Source organism: Nyctereutes procyonoides, unplaced genomic scaffold, assembly GCF_905146905.1.
Source record: "Nyctereutes procyonoides isolate TBG_1078 unplaced genomic scaffold, NYPRO_anot_genome, whole genome shotgun sequence".
In the NCBI taxonomy this organism is placed as follows: domain Eukaryota; kingdom Metazoa; phylum Chordata; class Mammalia; order Carnivora; family Canidae; genus Nyctereutes; species Nyctereutes procyonoides.
In genome coordinates, this window is record NW_026575122.1 from 28,823,545 (window position 1) to 28,842,339 (window position 18,795).

At 39.1% G+C, this 18,795-nt stretch overlaps 2 protein-coding genes across 2 annotated transcripts in view; both read left to right on the plus strand.

Annotated features, from left to right (window-relative positions):
- The window catches only part of LOC129516853 (uncharacterized), a 55,938-nt gene extending 54,405 nt beyond the window's left edge, over positions 1 to 1,533 (plus strand). The window contains exon 7 of the mRNA XM_055336350.1: positions 1,481 to 1,533. Within this exon, the coding sequence (XP_055192325.1) occupies positions 1,481 to 1,496 (16 nt within the window). The 3' untranslated portion in view covers positions 1,497 to 1,533. The remainder of the gene's footprint in view (positions 1 to 1,480) is intronic.
- The window catches only part of LOC129516852 (uncharacterized protein C3orf20 homolog), a 67,031-nt gene continuing 49,734 nt past the window's right edge, over positions 1,499 to 18,795 (plus strand). Inside the window, exons 1-3 of the mRNA XM_055336349.1 lie at positions 1,499 to 1,604; positions 11,345 to 11,465; positions 14,521 to 14,655. Coding sequence (XP_055192324.1) covers positions 1,591 to 1,604; positions 11,345 to 11,465; positions 14,521 to 14,655 — 270 coding nt within the window. The 5' untranslated portion in view covers positions 1,499 to 1,590. The remainder of the gene's footprint in view (positions 1,605 to 11,344; positions 11,466 to 14,520; positions 14,656 to 18,795) is intronic.

Sequence of the window (18,795 nt, forward strand, 5' to 3'; positions counted from 1 at the left end):
AGAAAGCGCATACTTTCAAAAAACTCTTTCCCTCTCCCAGCCCTAGTAGCTCAACGGTTTCAAAAGAAAGATTAATAAATACTACCTAGTTTTATGGCATTTTAAATGAACATTTTATTCTGTGACACCACAGAGTGGAAAAGTAACAATTGCTTTCATGAAGTACAAATGTATTTTCACTCAGTTTTTCCAGGGATCATTAAAGTTAGATTCTTTGGAAATTGTTTCTGGAGAGCTCAATTAAAACATCTCACCCTTATTGACTGCTAATATATATCACTTTATGTTGAGGGCACTTTTTCATGTTTTTTCATTTTCCCAGGAACTATCATGATTAGGTATAATTCCTAGATAAGGCAAAGTGAAGCTCAGAGAAAGTAGATAATGTTTCCCAGGCTACATGGTAGAGAAAAACATTGAAGTCAGTTTTCAGACTCTAATCCCAATGCTATTTTTCCTCTTTCCAACCTTTAATACATTGAGAGCTGAGAACACAACATATGAGTAATAATAAGAGTAGTAATAATCAGGGGCACCTTAGTGGTACAAGTGGTTAAGCTTCTGACTCCTGATTTTGGCTCAGGTCGTGATCTCAAGGCTGTGAGATTGAGCCCTACATTGGGCTCTGTACTGGGAGTGGAGTCTGCTTAAGATTTTCTCTCTCCCTCTCCCTCTGCTCCTCCAATCCCCTTCTCTCTATCCTTCTCTTAAACAAAATAAAGAGTAGTAGTAATCCTAAACATAATCATTTGGTAATGAGCATGGGTTAGATGTATCTAGCAATAGGTTGGAGCAACAGAGAAATTGGGCTATGTGTATCTAGCAGGCTAAGTATCTAGCAGTATCTAGCAGGCTAAGCTCAGGCTTCTATGTTCCAAAAGCAGTAAAAGTAAAGATAAATCTCAGTGCATACACAATTTTCAAGTCTTCTCTAATACCATGTTTGCTAATGACTCATTTGATTAAACCAAGTCATGTGACCAAACCTAGATTCAAGGAGTGAAGAAATAGACATACTTTTCTTGGAAGAAGCTGCAAAATATTGCGGCCGTTGTTGGAATTGATCACAAGGGCAACACTTGAATCTAAATTATGACTTCTCTCTTTCTCTCTTTCCATCCCTGATTCGACTTTAATCAATTGCATGTAGTAGAATTTGAGAATCATGAATACATAAAATGATCGCTTAACAGTATTAGTATGTTAACATCCAATCCCTCCTCTCAAGAATGTTCATGAAAATTTGCAACGATTGATGATCTTCTTTCTCCTGATTTTGGTCCAGATGTTCCTATATTCTCACTTGGAATTCTGTGTCATCCTCTGATTCCTTGCTACAGTCTGTAGACGAGTCAACCTGGGTTGGTCATGCCCTTTTATTTCAGGTCTCAAGTATGTTATCTATAACTGCTCACAAAGTTCAGATACTATGAAATTTATATTGTGTTAATGATTTCTTTTCCTGTTTGGTATTCTATAGGATCCCTACATTCTGAACTGTCTGGAGATGTGAATTCTTCTTGGACTCACTAGAATATCTGTGACTATCTCCTAGAAATTGATATTTAAAACAATGATGGAAGTAATTTAATGGAATTCCCCAGGTATAGGTTAATGATGCTTTAAATACTTTTCCCTTTTGAAACTTGATGCTTCTTTTCTTCATGACAAGGTGTTTTGCAGCTCTAGCATTTGGAATTAACCTGCTGCCTCATCCGGGGGTTTCACTATTAACTATTTCATAAAGACTTCCATGTGGATTTTGTTGTCCAATGAGAGTTTGTATCAAAATGGAACTTGGTGACTTTGAAACTTTCAGAAGACCTTTTTCCTGTACTAGCCTCTTTCCAACCTCATCTCCTACCACTCACCCCCTTGTTTACTAAATTTCTGTCTCTCTTTGTGGCCTTCATAGCCTTTGTTCCCTGGGACTGAAAGTTCTCATCCCAACTCTTTGCAAGACGGGTTTCTTATCTTTCAGGTCTCAGTTTAAATGTCACCTCCCTGGAGAGAGCTTTTTTTTTTCCTTTTTGTTTAGATAGCTTTATTGAGAAAAATTACATTCTGTAAAACTCACCCATTTAAAGCACACAATTCAATGGGTTTTGTGGAGATATGTTTACAGGTTTTTGGAGGTAAATTTACAGGTTTTTGGAGGTATATTTACAGGGTTTTGCAACCATTACCATTATCTAATGTTAGAACATTTTCATTACCCTGAAAAGAAACCTTATACTAATTAGCATCCACTCACTCTTCAACACTCTCACCTCTAACTCTAGGCAGCTATTAGTCTACCTTCTTCCTCTATAGATTGGTCTGTTCTGAATATTTCATATAAATGGAATCATATAATATGTGGTCTTTTGTGACTGGCTTTTTTCACTTACCATTAGGCTTTTAAGGTTCATCTATGTTGCAGCATGTGTCAAAACCTCATTCCTTTTGACAGCCAAATAATATTCCATTGTATAGATATACCACATTTCATTTCTTCATTCATCAGTTGGCAAATATTTGTGTTGCTTCCATTTTGGGTGCTACTGTGAACATTCACAGGTTTTTGTGTGGACATATGTTATCACTGCTCCTCAATAGATAACTAGTAATGGAATTGCTTAGTTATATGATAACTCAATTTTTAAACTTTTAAGGAACTTCCAGACTGTTTTCCAAAAGAAGTCTGTTCTGACCATCCATTTTAAGAAGGCCTCTCCTTTCCATTATTCTAGTGATGACTTTATTGTTTCTTAACACTAATCATGATCTGAAATGAAATGTTCATTTATTGGGTCTATGGACTAGCATCTGAGCTCCATGTTGGGAGAGATCACTTATATCTTGTTCACTCCGTTGTTCCCAAATACTTACTATGTCCCTAGTATATAGTGAGTGCTTAATAAATGTTTGTTGAATGATTGAATAGTGAGTGAGTAAGACTCTTAGAAATATTTGTGTCAAGCTATTGGGAATGGGTGGTGGGGAGTGGGGAGGCTAGGATAGATGGAATTCTATAAAAACCAGTCATAGAAATTGTAATCAAAAAGGTTGTAGCAGTTAGAGGGTTGTTTTGTTTTGTTGCTGAAAGTAGAGTTAGGATCCTTTGCTATAGCAAATAACAGAAAATTCTACTCCAAATTATAGAGAGGATAGACTCTAGATACAGTATAATTTGTGATTTGGTGATGTCATGAAGGATCCAGATTCTTTTTTTTAAGATTTATTTATTTATTTATTCATTCATTCATTCATTCATTCATTCATGAGAGACACACAGAGAGAGGCAGAGACACAAAAAGATGAAGAAGCAGGCTCCTCACAGGGAGCCTGATGCAGGACTCAATCCCCCCTATCCGGGATCACACCCTGAGCCTAAGGCTCAGCTCAACCACTGAGCTACCCAGGAGTCCCATGAAGGATCCAGATTCTTTTCATCTCTCCACTCAGCCATCCTTGGCATCCTTTCCTTCAAGGTGGTTCTCCTTTGTGGCGACTAGTGACAGTGGCTACATGCTCTTTTTTATGTCTAGCAGTTAAAAACTTTTTTTCCAGAATAAACTATATATATATATGTCTTTCCTTTCAGTCTCTTTAGACCAATTTAGTCATCGGCCCAATGTCAAGGGAATGCCATGCACCTATGGGCTTGGATACTCAGCATCTAACCCCTGTAAATGGGGATGGACTCAGTGAAGGGTGAAGAGCTGAATGAATAGGAATTTGTTCAAAAGGGAGGAAGGCCTTAAACAAACAAGGGGCAATTTAAAAAAAAAAAAAAGGAAGAAAGGAAGGAAGGGAGGGAAGAAGGAAGGGAGGGAGGGTAGGAGGGAGGGAGGGAGGGATAGGGAATGGACGCTAGGTAGGCAATCAACAGTCAAGTAGATAGAACTTGATTTGGGTCAGCAATCTGTAAGGATCTGATCCAGTGGGAAAGGGCAAGGCAGCAGGAGGATTTCCAAAGATGTGGTGATAGTCAGTGGAAGAGAGAAAAGTACCTGGACCAGAGACTGGCGAAGTTTTTCTTTCTTTCTTTTTTTTTTTTTTTTGAAGTTTTTCTATAAAGGGCTAGATAGTAAATCTTTTGGGTTTTGCATGCCATACAGTCTCTATGGCAGCTACTCAACTCTACCAGTGTAGCATGAAAGCAGCCATAGCTAACACATAAACATGTGGGCATGGTTGTGTTCTAATAATATTTTTACAAAAACAGGCAGCAGGCCAAATTTGGTCTGTAGGTTAAAGTTTGCCTATTCTTGACCTAGACCGTGGATAATATCACATAATTATCCTTGCTATTGAGAAAACAGCTTAGAAGTCATGTTTTGCTAAAGTTGGATCAGCATTTTCATTCTTGTATGTACTCTTAGACAAGGATTCTCCTCTAAACTTGAAGATTTAATTCATAAATACTTAATAATATTTATTGAGCACTTACTATGTGTCAGGCTCATCTGCATTTCATTGTTTATCTAATTACTCTCTTGCTGCTTTCAAGATTTTCTGTTTGTCATTGGCTTATTAATGGTTTAACTACAATGTAAGTGTGGATCTCTTTGAACTTTGAATTGTTCAGTTTCTTGGATGTATATATTAGTGTATTTTATCAAACATGGGAAGCTTTGGGCCATTATTTCTTTAAATATTTAATCCTGTTTCATTTATGTTGGTGTTTTTAATAGAGCCCATATCACCCTGAAATTCTTTTTTTTTTGAGAGGGAGTGAGAGAGAGCAGGGGAGGCGGGGGAGAGAGAAAGAACCCCAAGCAGGCTCCATGCCCAGTGTGGAGCCCAATACGGGCTCAATCTTACAACCCTGAGATCATGACCTGAACCGAAATGAAGACCCAGGTGCTTAGCCAACTGAGCCACACAGGCACCCCAGGACTCTGAAATTCTATTTCTCTTCACTCTTTTTCCTTCCTGTTCTGCAGACTGGATAATCCCTACTGAGCTATCTTCAAGTTCACCGATTCTTTTGCCAACTCAAACAGGGTAGCGAAGTTTTCATTTCCATTATTGTACTTTCTAATTCCAAAATATCCACATCATTTTTTAAAAATTTCTTTTTGTTGCTATTCCCTAATGATGAGTCATTATAATCCTATTTTTCTTCAACTAAAAATTATTCCCTTTAGTTTTTGTTTTTTTAAACATATTTATATTAGCTGATTTAAAGTCTTTGGTAAGTCCAACATCTGCACCTCTTAAAGATAGCTTCTACTTCCTGCTTTTTTCCCTATGTGTGGGCCACATTTTCCTATTTCTTTACATGTCTTATAATTTTTTACTGAAGCTATTCTAGATAATATATTGTAACAACTGTGGATTCTGATCCCTTTCAGATTGTAGAAGTATATCTTGTCTAACTTTGTCTTTTACAAATATCCCTATGATATAATATGTAACTCACCCAGACAAAAAAAAAACCTTTAAGGCATAACTCCCTTATGGAAGCTAGATTTTCCTAGTACTGGCTCGTGAATCTGTTTCTTAATAGTCTGATAGGGTCAGCCTAATCTAGGTATCAATATATAATGACACTCGGGAGAGTTGTGGAGATAAAAAAGAATTGTTTAAAAAAGTCTAAGCTGGGCAGTCCCGGTGGCACAGCGGTTTAGCACCGCCTGCAGCCTGGGGTGTGATCCAGGGATCGAGTCTCATGTCAGTCTCATGTCAGGCTCTGCATGGAGCCTGCTTCCCCCTCTGCCTGTGTCTCTGCCTCTCTCTCTCTCTCTCTCTCTCTCTCTCTCTCTCTCTCTGTCCCTATGAATAAATAAATAAAATCTTTTAAAAAAGAAAAAGGTCTAAGCCTATAGTCTATGGTGATAAACTCCAAATAATCCTCTACAATATACTGATATAAAGAAAACTGCAAAGGACATTTGTTCAGAGGCATGTGGGATTAGTGTTTGGTTTTACATAACTAAGAAGGTGAAAACATCTAAACATCTAACTGGCAGGACTAGGCCTGAGTTGCAGGCTGGACCCTACTGCCCCAGACTCTAGAGCACCAGACTATCCTGAGATGCCCATTTGTTGCATGAATATTCTGATAATTGAGTCAAAATCTTTGCTTAAGTACTGTTTATTAATGTTAAATCCTTATTAATTAATTAATTCACTCCTGTGTGAGACTTCATTTTCCTTCAACAAACAGAAAATACTGGTTCTGACTAAGGGTTGCTGAAGCTTTCTGCAACTCTAACCAGAGAATTAACTATTTACAGCTTCTCAATGAGAAAGTGCACTATGATGTAGGAGGGATGGTATATTACTGTTTGTACATAAAAGTAATTCATGGACATCATAAAAAAATTGTATTGCACAGAAATTAAAATTCTCTTCTCAACCTCATACCCCTTCTATCAGTGTATCTACAGCAAATAACATTTTTATTTATTCTTCAAAATATAGTGTATTTACATCCCCACACATACATCCAATCACACGTTTGCTTAGTTTTCTCTTTTTCTTTTTATGACAGGCATTTTAAACTCCTAGTGAAAAAAAGTATTTCATGTCCTAAAGTCTGAGCTAAAATTTGAGACTCCATTTGGGAGGTCCTATAATCATTCATTGCAACACCCTTAACACATCCCCAAAAAGAGAGCTCAATTGAAAAATAAATGATAAATAAAATGTAGTCTATTGATACAATGGAATACTATTCAGCCATAAAGCAAAATGGAGGACTGATACATGGTACAACATGCATTAACCTTGAATGCATTATGCTAAGTGCAAGAAGCCAGTCTCAAAGACCACATATTGTATGATTTCATTTGCATGAAATGTCCTGTATAGGCAAATCTATATAGATAGAAAGGAGATTAGTGGTTGCCAGGGGGACTAGGGGAGGGAAGAATGGGGAGTTACTGCTAATGGGCATGTGGTTTTCTTTTGAGAGTGATAAAAATATTCTAAAATTTATTGTGGTGGTAACTGTCCAATTCTGCAAATACACTAGAAATCGCTGAATTGTACATTTTAAATAGTGTGACATGTGAATTATATCTTAATAAAGCTGTCATATATATAAAAGAAAGAACTTGGGCAGCCTGGGTGGCTCAGCGGTTTAGCGCCTCCTTCAGCCCAGGGCCTGATCCTGGAGACCTGGGATCGAGTCCCACATCAGGCTCCCTGCATGGAGCCTGCTTCTCCCTCTGCGTGTGTCTCTGCCTCTCTCTCTCTCTCTCTGTATGTCTCTCATGAATAAATAAAAAAATAAAACCTTTAGAAATAAAAGAAAGAAAGAAAGAGAAAGAAAGAAAGAAAGAAAGAAAGAAAGAAAGAAAGAAAGAAAGAAAGAAAGAAAGAAAGAAAGAAAGAAAGAAAGAAAGAAAGAAAGAAAGAAAGAAAGAAAGAAAGAAAGAAAGAAAGAAAAAGAAAGAACTCAAGGGACACGGGTGGCTCAGCGGTTAAGCGTCTGCCTTTAGCTCAGGGCGTGATTCCGGATTCCCGGGTTCGAGTGCCACATCGAGCTCCTTGCATGGAGCCTGCTTCTCCCTCTGCCTGTGTCTCTGCCTCTCTCTGTGTCTCTCATGAATAAATAAATAAAATCTCTTAAAAAAAGAAAGAACATGGGCAGCCCGGGTGGTTTAGATCCGCCTTCAGCCCAGGGTGTGATCCTGGAGACCCTGCATGGAGCCTGCTTCTCCCTCTGCCTGTGTCTCTGCCTCTCTCTCTGTATGTCTCTCATGGATAAATAAATAAAATCTTAAAAAAAAAAAAGAAAGAACTCAAAACATTAATAGGTAATTTGCTGTCCTATATTGCATCATTAATGTAGATGTCATTGTTTCCCTTTTGCCTGCATCAACATTGGACCTAAATGTTGTACTCTTTGTTTGCAAAAATCGTGTGAATATTTTTAAATTCCCCTGTCATTAAATCATGTTAAATTTAAAATAAAACCTATAAATGAAAAAAGAATAGTGGGTGATGCAAAAAATTGGGCCACATGATTTCTGAGATTTCCTTTAGGACTAATTTACAGGTAATTTTACAGAATTACAAGTCAACAATATTTTTTTTAAAGATTTCATTGGTTCTGTTTGTTGTATATTCTTTTTTTTTTTTTTTAAAGATTTTATTTATTTATTTGTGAGAGACACAGAGAGCAAGGCAGAGACATAGGCAGAGAGAGAAGCAGGCTCCATGCAGGGAGCCTGGTGTGGGACTCTATCTCTATCCTGAAACTCCAGGATCATGCCCTGGGCCGAAGGCCGGCACTCAACCACTGAGCCACCCAGGCATCCCAAGTCAACAATATTAAAATTGAAATAAAAGTATATCTCAAATCTTCACTTTCTGGGTAGAAACCGGAATGTTTAGTGCCTTGGTCAGGCTTTAATATTGCTTAAGAGTTAAGCTTATACTGGGAAATTGTCCCCTTGACTATTTGTTACATAAAATTAAATGTCCAAGATGAAGATTTTTTTTTAATTTTTTTTTATTTATTTATGATAGTCACAGAGAGAGAGAGAGAGAGAGAGAGAGAGGCAGAGACACAGGCAGAGGGAGAAGCAGGCTCCATGCACCGGGAGCCTGACGTGGGATTCGATCCCGGGTCTCAGGATCGCGCCCTGGGCCAAAGGCAGGCGCCAAACCGCTGCGCCACCCAGGGATCCCGAAGATGAGGATTATATTCATAAAACAGGAGGGGATTTCCCCCCAGTTGCTGCTGTGGAGTGACTGTCATCCTCATCCTCTTCCTGTCTTCTTTGCTGATGGTAACTAGCAAATGAATACAACACCATCTGCTGATGATATTTTGGGAACGTCACAGAAGCCCCAAACACTAAGCCTCACGTCTGAGTAATGCCCCTGTGCAATTTCATCGTGGGCATCATACACCATTCCTTGGGAAAGGATACGGTCTGCCTCAGAACTAAAGCCTCTGAAAGAGAAAAGCCAAAAACAAAAACAAAAAAAGCTATCTTCAAAGAGACTTCATTATTTAATCATTAATTATCTTTTAAACCAATCCTCCTCTTGCACATCTGTCATCCTACCAAAGGGGTGTCTTGATGAGAAGGTTCAGCAGCCTGTACCAGCAGGAAGATGAATAAAAGGGGGGCGTGGACTGGGACCCCTGTTTCCAGGATCCAGTGTGTAAAGAAACACTGGGCCTGTAGGGAGATAACTCCCATTGCAGTGCACCAGTGGACAGTTCAGATCTCCCCTGAGGCTCCTCCAAGGAGTGATAACAGCTGACGGCTGGACTGCCCAGGGTGAGTGAAAGGCTGTTCAAGAGAGGAACACCCTCCATGTGTCCAAGCAGTGGAACTTCTAATTCCTGATGTTTGTACTGGGTTGGTTGCTTTGTTCCTCCTGTCCGTCTGTTAGACTGCAGGCTTCTTCCTTAAGTCAAAAGCACCCCTTTTATACTATCACCTACTCTGCATCTTTTATTAGATGGTGAACTCCCTTACTGAACTTTTTTTTTTTTCCTTCCTGAACTTTACATTAGGCTGCATGTATTCTATTAAGCAACATTCCTCAGCCTCTGTTTCCTCATCTGGAAAATGGACTCATAGTACCCATAGATGGAATTGTGATGACTTAATAACAAAAGCCAACGCTTCTTGAGAACTTACAAGGTGCCTGGCTCTGCTCTCACTTTACATTATTAATTCATTTAATTCTTACAACAACTCTGTGAAGTAGATGCTGTTGTTATTGCCAATTTTAAGACAAGGAAACTGGGCAGCCTGGGTGGCTCAGCAGTTTAGCGCCGCCTTCAGCCCAGGGCATGATCCTGGAGACCTGGGATCGAGTCCCATGTCAGGCTCTGACATGGGACTGCTTCTGTCTCTGCCTCTCCATCTCTCATGAATAAATAAATAAAATCTAGGAAAAAAAAAAAAAAGACAAGGAAACTAAGCCACAGAAAGGTTAAGAAATCTGTCCAAGCTCACACAATTAGGTAATAGGAGAGCCAAGTTCAACATCATTAACCATCTGGCTCTACACTGTTTTGAAACCATTAAGCAATACTGCCTATTTTTTAAAAAGATTTTATTTATTTGAGAGAGAGAGAGAGAGATAGATCTGGGGGTGGGGGGTAGAGGGAGAAGCAGACTTCCTGCTGGGTAGGGAGCCTGACTCGGCTCCCTCCCAAGACCCTGGGATCATGACCTGAGCCGAAGGTAGATACCCAACCAAATGAGTCACCTAGGCATCCCAGAAACACTGCCTATTAAAAGGAGATATTTAAGACTTGGCAGATAGTAGGTTCCCAGTAAATATTATTTATCAAAATAATTAATATCATAAGACTGAAAATGCCCTGAGAACCTCATTGAGCACCTCATTCCAGGCACCCCTCAATGCCTAACAGTGCCTAGGTGGTGTCTTACATCCAATAATTACCCAATATGTATTTGTTAAATTGAATCCATTTTGTCAGGGCAGGTCAGACTTTAAGCCCCTTCTCTGCCAGGTGCTGTGCTGAAAAGAAAGAAGATACAAAGATAACTTAGAAATGAACACATAGTGTGATGCTACTGATCCAGGAAAGCTAATAAAATGCTAGGCTGCACTGATAGACATATAAAGTATAGGGAAGATAAAACTGACACCTCCTGTTCTTCATCACCCAAATCCCATCTTTCCAAATCTATATGGTTCTTGAATCCATACATGTATTTTCCATCTCTCTCATCCCAGCCCCAGTCCAAGCTACTATCTTCTCTCCGACCTCTGAATTGGTCTCTAGCACCTACTTTGGTTCCTTACCAATCTGTTTGATCATGTCACCTCTTTGCTGTTATGAAACCCTTCTGTGACTTTTTGCTCTTAAGATAAAATCCATGGTACAGTGTAGGAAGCCCTGCACATGGTCCCTGGCTGCCAGTCACTCTAGTCTCATTCATACCACTCTAGACTCTAGCTACACTGGCTTTCTTTCAGTCCCCTAAATGCATTATGCCTACCACCTTTCTCATGGCCTTGTGTGTATATATATATACACACAACCATTTAGAACACATTCATGGGCAAATGTCCACCCCTGATTCAGTGAGCCACAGCCAAGATGGTGGTACCACATGATACAATAATCGGCCAGCAGAGCCCATTCCTATGACTGTATAAATGGGGAGTTGCCAAAATAGAAAACAGTGTTTCTCAGAAAGGGGAATCTTGATCATTTGAGCAGATATATATCAACCTTCCCTTCAAGAAAAATACTCAGGTAGAGGCAAGATGACCATCCTCCAAGAATATGATGGGAAGGAATCCTTAAAGGCTACGACCTGGTGACTTCCATTGCCTCAGTCAAATCAATGAATCCATGAATTTTTCTGGTTCTAAATAAGTCATGTTTCTGTCTTTTTTGTAGCCAAATAATATCAATGATGTTTAATCAGGATGGTGGCCTGGTGATCAGCAAAAAAAGAAAAATCGTAAGGGAATGGATGTGGCCTTCAAAGGGAAAACTTGATGATCCAGTTGACATTTGGGTATTATTTTACAATTTATCTTTCTTATATCTATTTCTTATGCCATACCAATAATTTACTTTAAGCTCCTAAAATTTACTATCGGGGAAAATAGGATTGAGAGGACTGAATTATTCAGTTTGGGTGTCTATACCAGCCAATTAATCTGACAAATCTTTATTTCAGTTTTTTTAGTTCGCTTGCTTCTTTTTTTTTTTTAAGATTTTTTTATTTATTTATTTATTTATTTATTTATTTATTTATTTATTTGAGAGAGAGCAAGTGTATGCATTTGGGAGTAGAGGGGAAGGACATAGGGAGAGGGAGAAGGAGAGAAGCAGACTCCCTCCTGAGCACAGGGCTTGACACAGGGCCTCACATGGGGCTCCACACAGGGCTCAACTCAGGGCTCAATCATACAACCCATGAGGTGACTACCTGAGCTGAAACCAAGAGTCAGACACTTAACCGATTGAGCCACCCAGGTGCCCCTACTTCAGTAGGTTCTTTCCTATGGATTTGTCTTTACTAAGCAGCAGTTACCTTTTTTTTTTTTAAAGTAGGCTCCATACCCAGCGTGGAAGCCAATCCAGGGCTTGAACTCATGACCTTGAGATCAAGACCTGAGCTGAGGTCAAGCATCAGACTGACTGAACCACCCAGCACCCCACGCAGTTACTTTAAACAGTAATTTTTAAAAATTATCATTAGATAGCATTTTGTGTATAATATAAAAATATATTAAAAATAGGACAATATATAATATTCAAAGTGAAAGTTTCCTGAGTCTCACTCTGCAGAATTACCTTTGTAAATAGCTTAATGTGTATTTTTGTCAGATCCAGGGTCAGAAATTCAGATAATGTAAGAGTGAGCTTACCAATGGGAACTTCGGTGAGCTGGAAAGTATGTGTCTCCCCTACCCCAAAGGAGACAGCCTTTAGTGAGGGCCAAAACACTGTTGCCACATGGGAATGTGGGCCTAGGCCTGCTATATTTTATGATTTTTTAAAAGCCATGAATTAAAAAAAAAGCCATGAATTCAGATTTTTTTGATGAAATATCCTGATATTTCAAAGTTGGCAATTAATTCAAACTCTAACATGACTAAACCAAATACTTCTGAGATGCCAGTCTGTAACCTCTGTGCAAGAATTTATTGGTTCATAAATAGTTACTTTATGTGTGTGCTGTATTTTGTGTCCAGGGCCACTGCATATGGCTGTGCAGGTGTCCTGTACAACCAACCTTAGAGGTACCAGTTATAAAGAGCTATGCTGCCCAATATGGCAGCCACTAGACACCGTGGCTGTGGTCCCTCAAACTTCACTGTAGGTGTAAACTACACACCAGATGTCAAAGACTTAGTATAAAAAACAAGTATATAAAGTATCTTATTGATAATTTTTATATTAGTTACACATGGAAACATTAATATTTGGATATATTTAGTTATGAAATGTTTTTTTAAAGTAATTTCACCCACAGGGGCACCCAAGTGGCTCAGGGTTGAGTGTCTGCCTTTGGCTCAGGTCGTGATCCCAAGGTCCTGGGATTGAGTCCCACACTGGAGTCCCTGCAGGGAGCCTACTTCTCCCTCTGCCTATGTCTCTGCTTCTCTCTCTGTGCCTCTCATGAATAAATAAATAACATCTTTTTTTTTTTAAGTAATTTCATCTGCATTTTACCTTTCAATGTAGTTACCAGAAAATTTAGAATTACTTATGTAGCTCACATTTATGGCTCACATCATATTTATACTGGACACACTATTGTGTGGAAAGTACCTCCAGGTCTCTGTTCTAGACAGTTTACAAAATCATCCACAGTGGCCATGTATCCTGATTGGATTGCTATTTTTTTTTTTTAAATTTTTATTTATTTATGATAGTCACAGAGAGAGAGAGAGGCAGAGACACAGGCAGAGGGAGAAGCAGGCTCCATGCACCGGGAGCCCGACGTGGGATTCGATCCCGGATCTCCAGGACCGCGCCCTGGGCCAAAGGCAGGCGCCAAACCGCTGCGCCACCCAGGGATCCCCTGGATTGCTATTTTTAAAGAAGTACTGCTTAGCTCTGAAAGTTAAGAAAGTAAAGAGTCAGTAGAGAAACTGCTCCAGCAAGCCTGTACATGCAAGTTTCCTGACACTCAGGAGTCAGCTTCCTCATCTAAAAAAAACCAGGAGCCCTAATAGGATAGATTATTCAGTTCAGATTACCTCAGGCAGAAGCTTCAGGAAGCAAGGGAGTGTAGCTTGTAACCAACCAAAAGTCCATGCATTCTTAGAACAGTTAACTAAGATGCTTTATCTACAGCAAGCCTTTTAAAAATATGCTTTGCAAATCTGCAGGTGTTCACTTGACCTTTAAAAGTTGTTCATCATTACTTTTCTATCCTTGTCATTTATAAAATCTTTCCAGCTTCAATAAGCTTCCCAGTAATAGTAAAACTTGTAAAACTTCTAAGCCCTTGGCAGCCATTAATGACTTGCCTCATCATCAAGGGAATCAGATGTTGTCAACTCTATTTTATAAGAGAGACTCTCTCAAGAGCTAGAATTACAACTCAGAAGTACCTGCAAACTGACCCAGAATTTTCTCAATCTAAAGTGAATCTGACTTTCTTTATAAGACATGACCCCATTAATTGCCTTCCTTCTCTCAAGAAGTCATAACAACACGCAAATTTGCAACACAAGGGATGCCTGGGTGGCTCAGCAGTTGAGCGCCTGCCTTAAGCCCAGGGCAGGGCGTGATCCTGGAGTCCCAGGATCTAGTCCTACATTGGCTCCCTGCATGCAGCCTGCTTCTCTCTCTGCCTATGTCTCTGTACCTCTGTGTGTGTGTGTGTGTGTGTCTCATGAATTAATAAATTTAAAATCTAAAAAAACAAAATTAAAGATAATTTGCAACACAAAACCTAAAACCTATCCCTGACTTAATAGAACCAGAATGAAGCTGTGAACATCGATCTCAAATTTCCTTCCACACGTCATGCACATGTCTTAAGATTTCCACTTGAATTATGAGCATGAGAATTCTGTGTAGGAAATGACAGTCCTTTATGTTGCCCCCAGGTGAACAAGTTCATTCAAGTGGAGATTTCTGGGCGCTTTGCTATCACCTTGGTTTACCAATGGCATCTTCAAAGTCTAAAGCTATCTCTGGCACCTGTAAAATGCAAGTTTTTTCCTCCATCCTTACCTGAGGAGGTAGGTCCAGAGGTTTTTTAAAACATCTTCATGCCACCACCTCAGTGCAGACCAGAGCAAGAGCAATGCTGACTGATTTTAGATTCTTAACTTTTAGTATTTCCTGGTAATTGCTATAGTAAAGATGTTGGAATCTTGGCTAATTAAAAATCTTGCTAAGGTTGAGGCACCTGGCTGGCTCAGTAGGAGGTACATCCTACTCTTGACCTCAGGGTTGTGAGTTCAAGCCCTACACTGGGTGTAGAGATTACTTTAATGAATTAATTAAGTTAATTTTTTAAAAATCCTGCCAGAGCTGTTCCTGGACGTTACCTGTGAAGTAACTGGAATGATGGGAGGTTAGAAAAGGTAGACTTGGGAGAAAAATGAACACCTAGTTTCTTCTAAGGTCATGATTCCTAAGCTTTGGAGAGAATTAATTTCCTGTCTCCGATTTGGGTGAATTTTTTGCATTTATATAATCTGTGGTTTCTATAAATGGTGTGAGGTTTTGTACTGTTTTTAACTAAAGTGAAATTCAATTGATTTAAAGTCATTATTTTTTTTAAAGATTCGTTTATATATTGGGGGAGGAGGGGCAAGGGGAGAAGAGGTAGAGAAAGAGAAGCAGACTCCCTGCTGAGTGGGGAGCCCAACTGGGCATGGTGGGGGTCCTTGATTCCAGGACCCCAAGATCATGACCTGAGGTGAAATCAAGAGAAGGACTTAACTGATTGAGCCACCCAGGTGCCCCTAGAGTCACTATTTTTAAGCAAAAGTAGCATTCTAAAGACTCTTAGAGATGAGCATTGCAACACAATTATGGCTCAGAATAATGTTTCTTAATAAGCATTTCACACTTGTGCTAAATCTCTGTTGAGGAATTTTAGGCTAAAACTTTTGTTTGTCAAGTGTTGAGACACTCAAATGTCAGTATCTCTAATTTTACCTAGTTAAGTAGTGAGCTAATTTGACTAACTTTGATCAAACTTTGGAAGGTTTTAAAATTTTGAGTGCATTTATGTGAATGAAACACATATTACACAGCATGTATGAATCTTCAATGAAAGACCTTTAGTTTGGGCAGCCTGGGTAGCTCAGTGGTTTAGCGCCGTATTCAGCCCAGGTCATGATCCTGGAGACCAGGGATCGAGTCCCACGTCGGGCTCCCTGCATGGAGCCTGCTTCTCCCTCTGCCTGTGTCTCTTCCTCTCTCTCTCTGCCTGTGTCTCTCATGAATAAATAAATAAATAAGTAAGTAAATAAATAAATAAATAAAACCTTTAAATAAATAAATAAATATCTCTTTGAGATCCTACCTTCAATTCTTTTGGATATATTTCCAGATTGGAATAGCTGGATCATATGGTAATTCCATTTTTAATTTTTCAAGGAGCCACCATACTGTTTTCAATAGCAGCTGCACCATGTGACATTCCCATTTACAGTGCACAAGTGTTCCAATTCTCTATATCCTTCCCAACACTTGTCACTTTCTGTGTTTTTCTTTAAATAGTAGCCATCCTATTGGGTGTGAGGTGGTGTATTTAACTTTTTAAAAATTAACTTTATTGATGTATGATATATTTATTGTTTTATAAAATGTATCCATTTTAAGTGTATAGTTTGATGAGTTTTAACAACTCTATTTAGTGGTTCATGAAATCCTGATTCTAGAAATTCTTGTTTCTCAAGAAGGCATTAATGGCATTTGGGGTGATAATTCTTAGTTGTTCAGGACCATTGCATTATACATCCCTGGTCCCCACAAACTAAATGCCTATTGTGCCATTAGTCAAAAGGCCCATGCACATCTGTGGATACCCCCCAGGAAAGGATGTACTCACTTGTGTTGAGAACTATTCTATATTGATTATTCCTGGGGGACTATTTGGATATATGGGATAGGGAGATCAACCATAAGATAATTGCAGTGATCTAGCCAAGATATCATGAACTGAACTAAGCTGGCAAGAATAGAACATAGATGAGAGCTCCAAGTTAATTAGGAGGCAAAATTCATAGGATAGTTTTTTGGCTTATGTGTTGAGATGGATAATCAATCACTAAAAAAGATAGAATGAAAACAGGAGAGGGCCAAGAAAACCAACACTTTAGAGGCAGGTTGAGAGGATGAGGAGGAGAACCATCTCACTGTGGTGGACATGGTGAGATCCATTTCTTTCCCCTTCCTCCTGTATGCCTCTGTACTACAGGGGTCGGAAAGCTAAAAACTGTATTTCCAGACACCCTTGCCGATTCGATTTCTAAATGCATAGTAAACCCCGTTCATTAGATGTATTCATAAAAGATTTGGAAGATGACAATAAAGGGAAACCATTTTCTTGCTTTGGCAGGCAAGATCATGGAGAAGTTGGGTTTTCCCATAGCAGCACTGCATTTTCCAGCCGCAAGCATCACAGACACAGACACAATCCTGGCAGCTTCAGGCTCTAATCTCACAGCTTTAGTGCACTGTTCCTGAGCCCCACAGCTCCAGGGGTGATTGTAGGCCACACCTTCCTGATCTGGCAGAGGCAGCAGCTCCCCTAGCTGGTGGGTTGGTGTTCTGGGAACAGCTGGAGATTGCCACTTCTTCTCTTTTGGAGACCTTAGGTAAAGGCTAGAGAGTGTTCTGTTTCTTACAATTGATGACATTCAAAGAAAGTGAGTTTCAAAATGGAGGGAGTGGTAGTAAGATGAGCCTTTCAGAGAAGCCAAGTGAATGAGAAATAAAAATCAATCATCCATTTGGTTTGTCTTAGGAGGATCAACAGTGATCTTAGCAGGAACCATTTTAGGGTACAAGTTGAAATGGAAACCTACTTATAGTGAGCTGAGGAACAGGTACCTGAAATGTAGAAATTCTTGTCCTATTATTGTTGGCATTTGCTCCTGGTTTGGATTTGTGTAGTATGAAAAAAGAGGAGTCGATGCCCCAAACCTGTGTTTTAGGCCTCTGCTCTCAGGCTTTCCTAGACCAGTTAACTTCTTATGTGTCAAACCACTTAACTTCTCAGTCTGCCCTGGAGCAGTTTTCTTATCCCCCAGATGGTAGTGACAGTAGATTCTTCTTTCTCATTGTGGCAGACTTAGTAGCATCCCTGTGGTTTGGGTTTGTGGTTGTTCTGGAAGGAAACAATTTGGCAAGCTTGCATTGAGGCTCACATGTATGGGGAGCCCAAGTCTTATCTCCCTCTATTTGTTCTGCTAGATCCTTTTGGAGTGCCCCTCCCTCACCATAATTCCCACACCTCCCCTATTCAATGCATATGAGAAGGCCCTTGCTGGTTTCTGTCTCAGATAGAGGAAGGCAAATCCACACTCTCTGGTCCAGGCCTCTATAGCTTCTCTCCCCTCAAGTTGGGTAATCTTCAACTCTTAAGTTGTCAAGGGTGCTTGATACTATTAAATTGATGATCATTTTTTAGTTATTTAATATAAAGTATTTAGAAATGATGCTCTTTATAATATTTGTAAGTTGATTGAAGTGTGCTTACAGTCTTGGTTTTCTAATATAAAAACTTGCTTTTTTCATACGCATGGTCTTTAGTTTCTAGGGAAGGTAGTGTCAAAAAATCCCTTTGATGTTCACTGAGTGTGTTAAGTGTAGGAGAAAAGAGTAGATGATAAAATAACATGTGCTGTTTGATTCCACTTTTGATCAAAGAAAAATATATTCTTATATGTGTATTTTAAAAGACTGGAAAGATGTATGCCTAATTTTTTTATATTGAATACATTATTTTTGAAATAAAAATTTTTTTGAAATATGTAAAGTCCCCACAAAGATGAAATAGTACAAGTAATATTAGCAAAAAGAAATCAGAAAAAAAATTATTGCAGTTCTGAAGGTTTTACACCATAATTTATACTCCTTTCTGTAATGAAATCTACACTTTCCAAAGACTTAGAATGAGGACACTTTCTCCACAGGGCACAAAAAGCCTTCTTGTGTTACTTTCTTAGTAGAGACTGATATGTTTATCTCTCACATTCACAAATAGCACAAAATAAGAGCGTCCCTTTTTGTAACTTCTCTAAATAACGCCTACAATCAGCAATTTTCCCAGACATTCCCTCCCTTCAAAATAAATGTTCAAGGTTGTGCAAGCAAAAATATTGAATCATCTTCTCAACTGTGGCAACTTACTCCTTTTT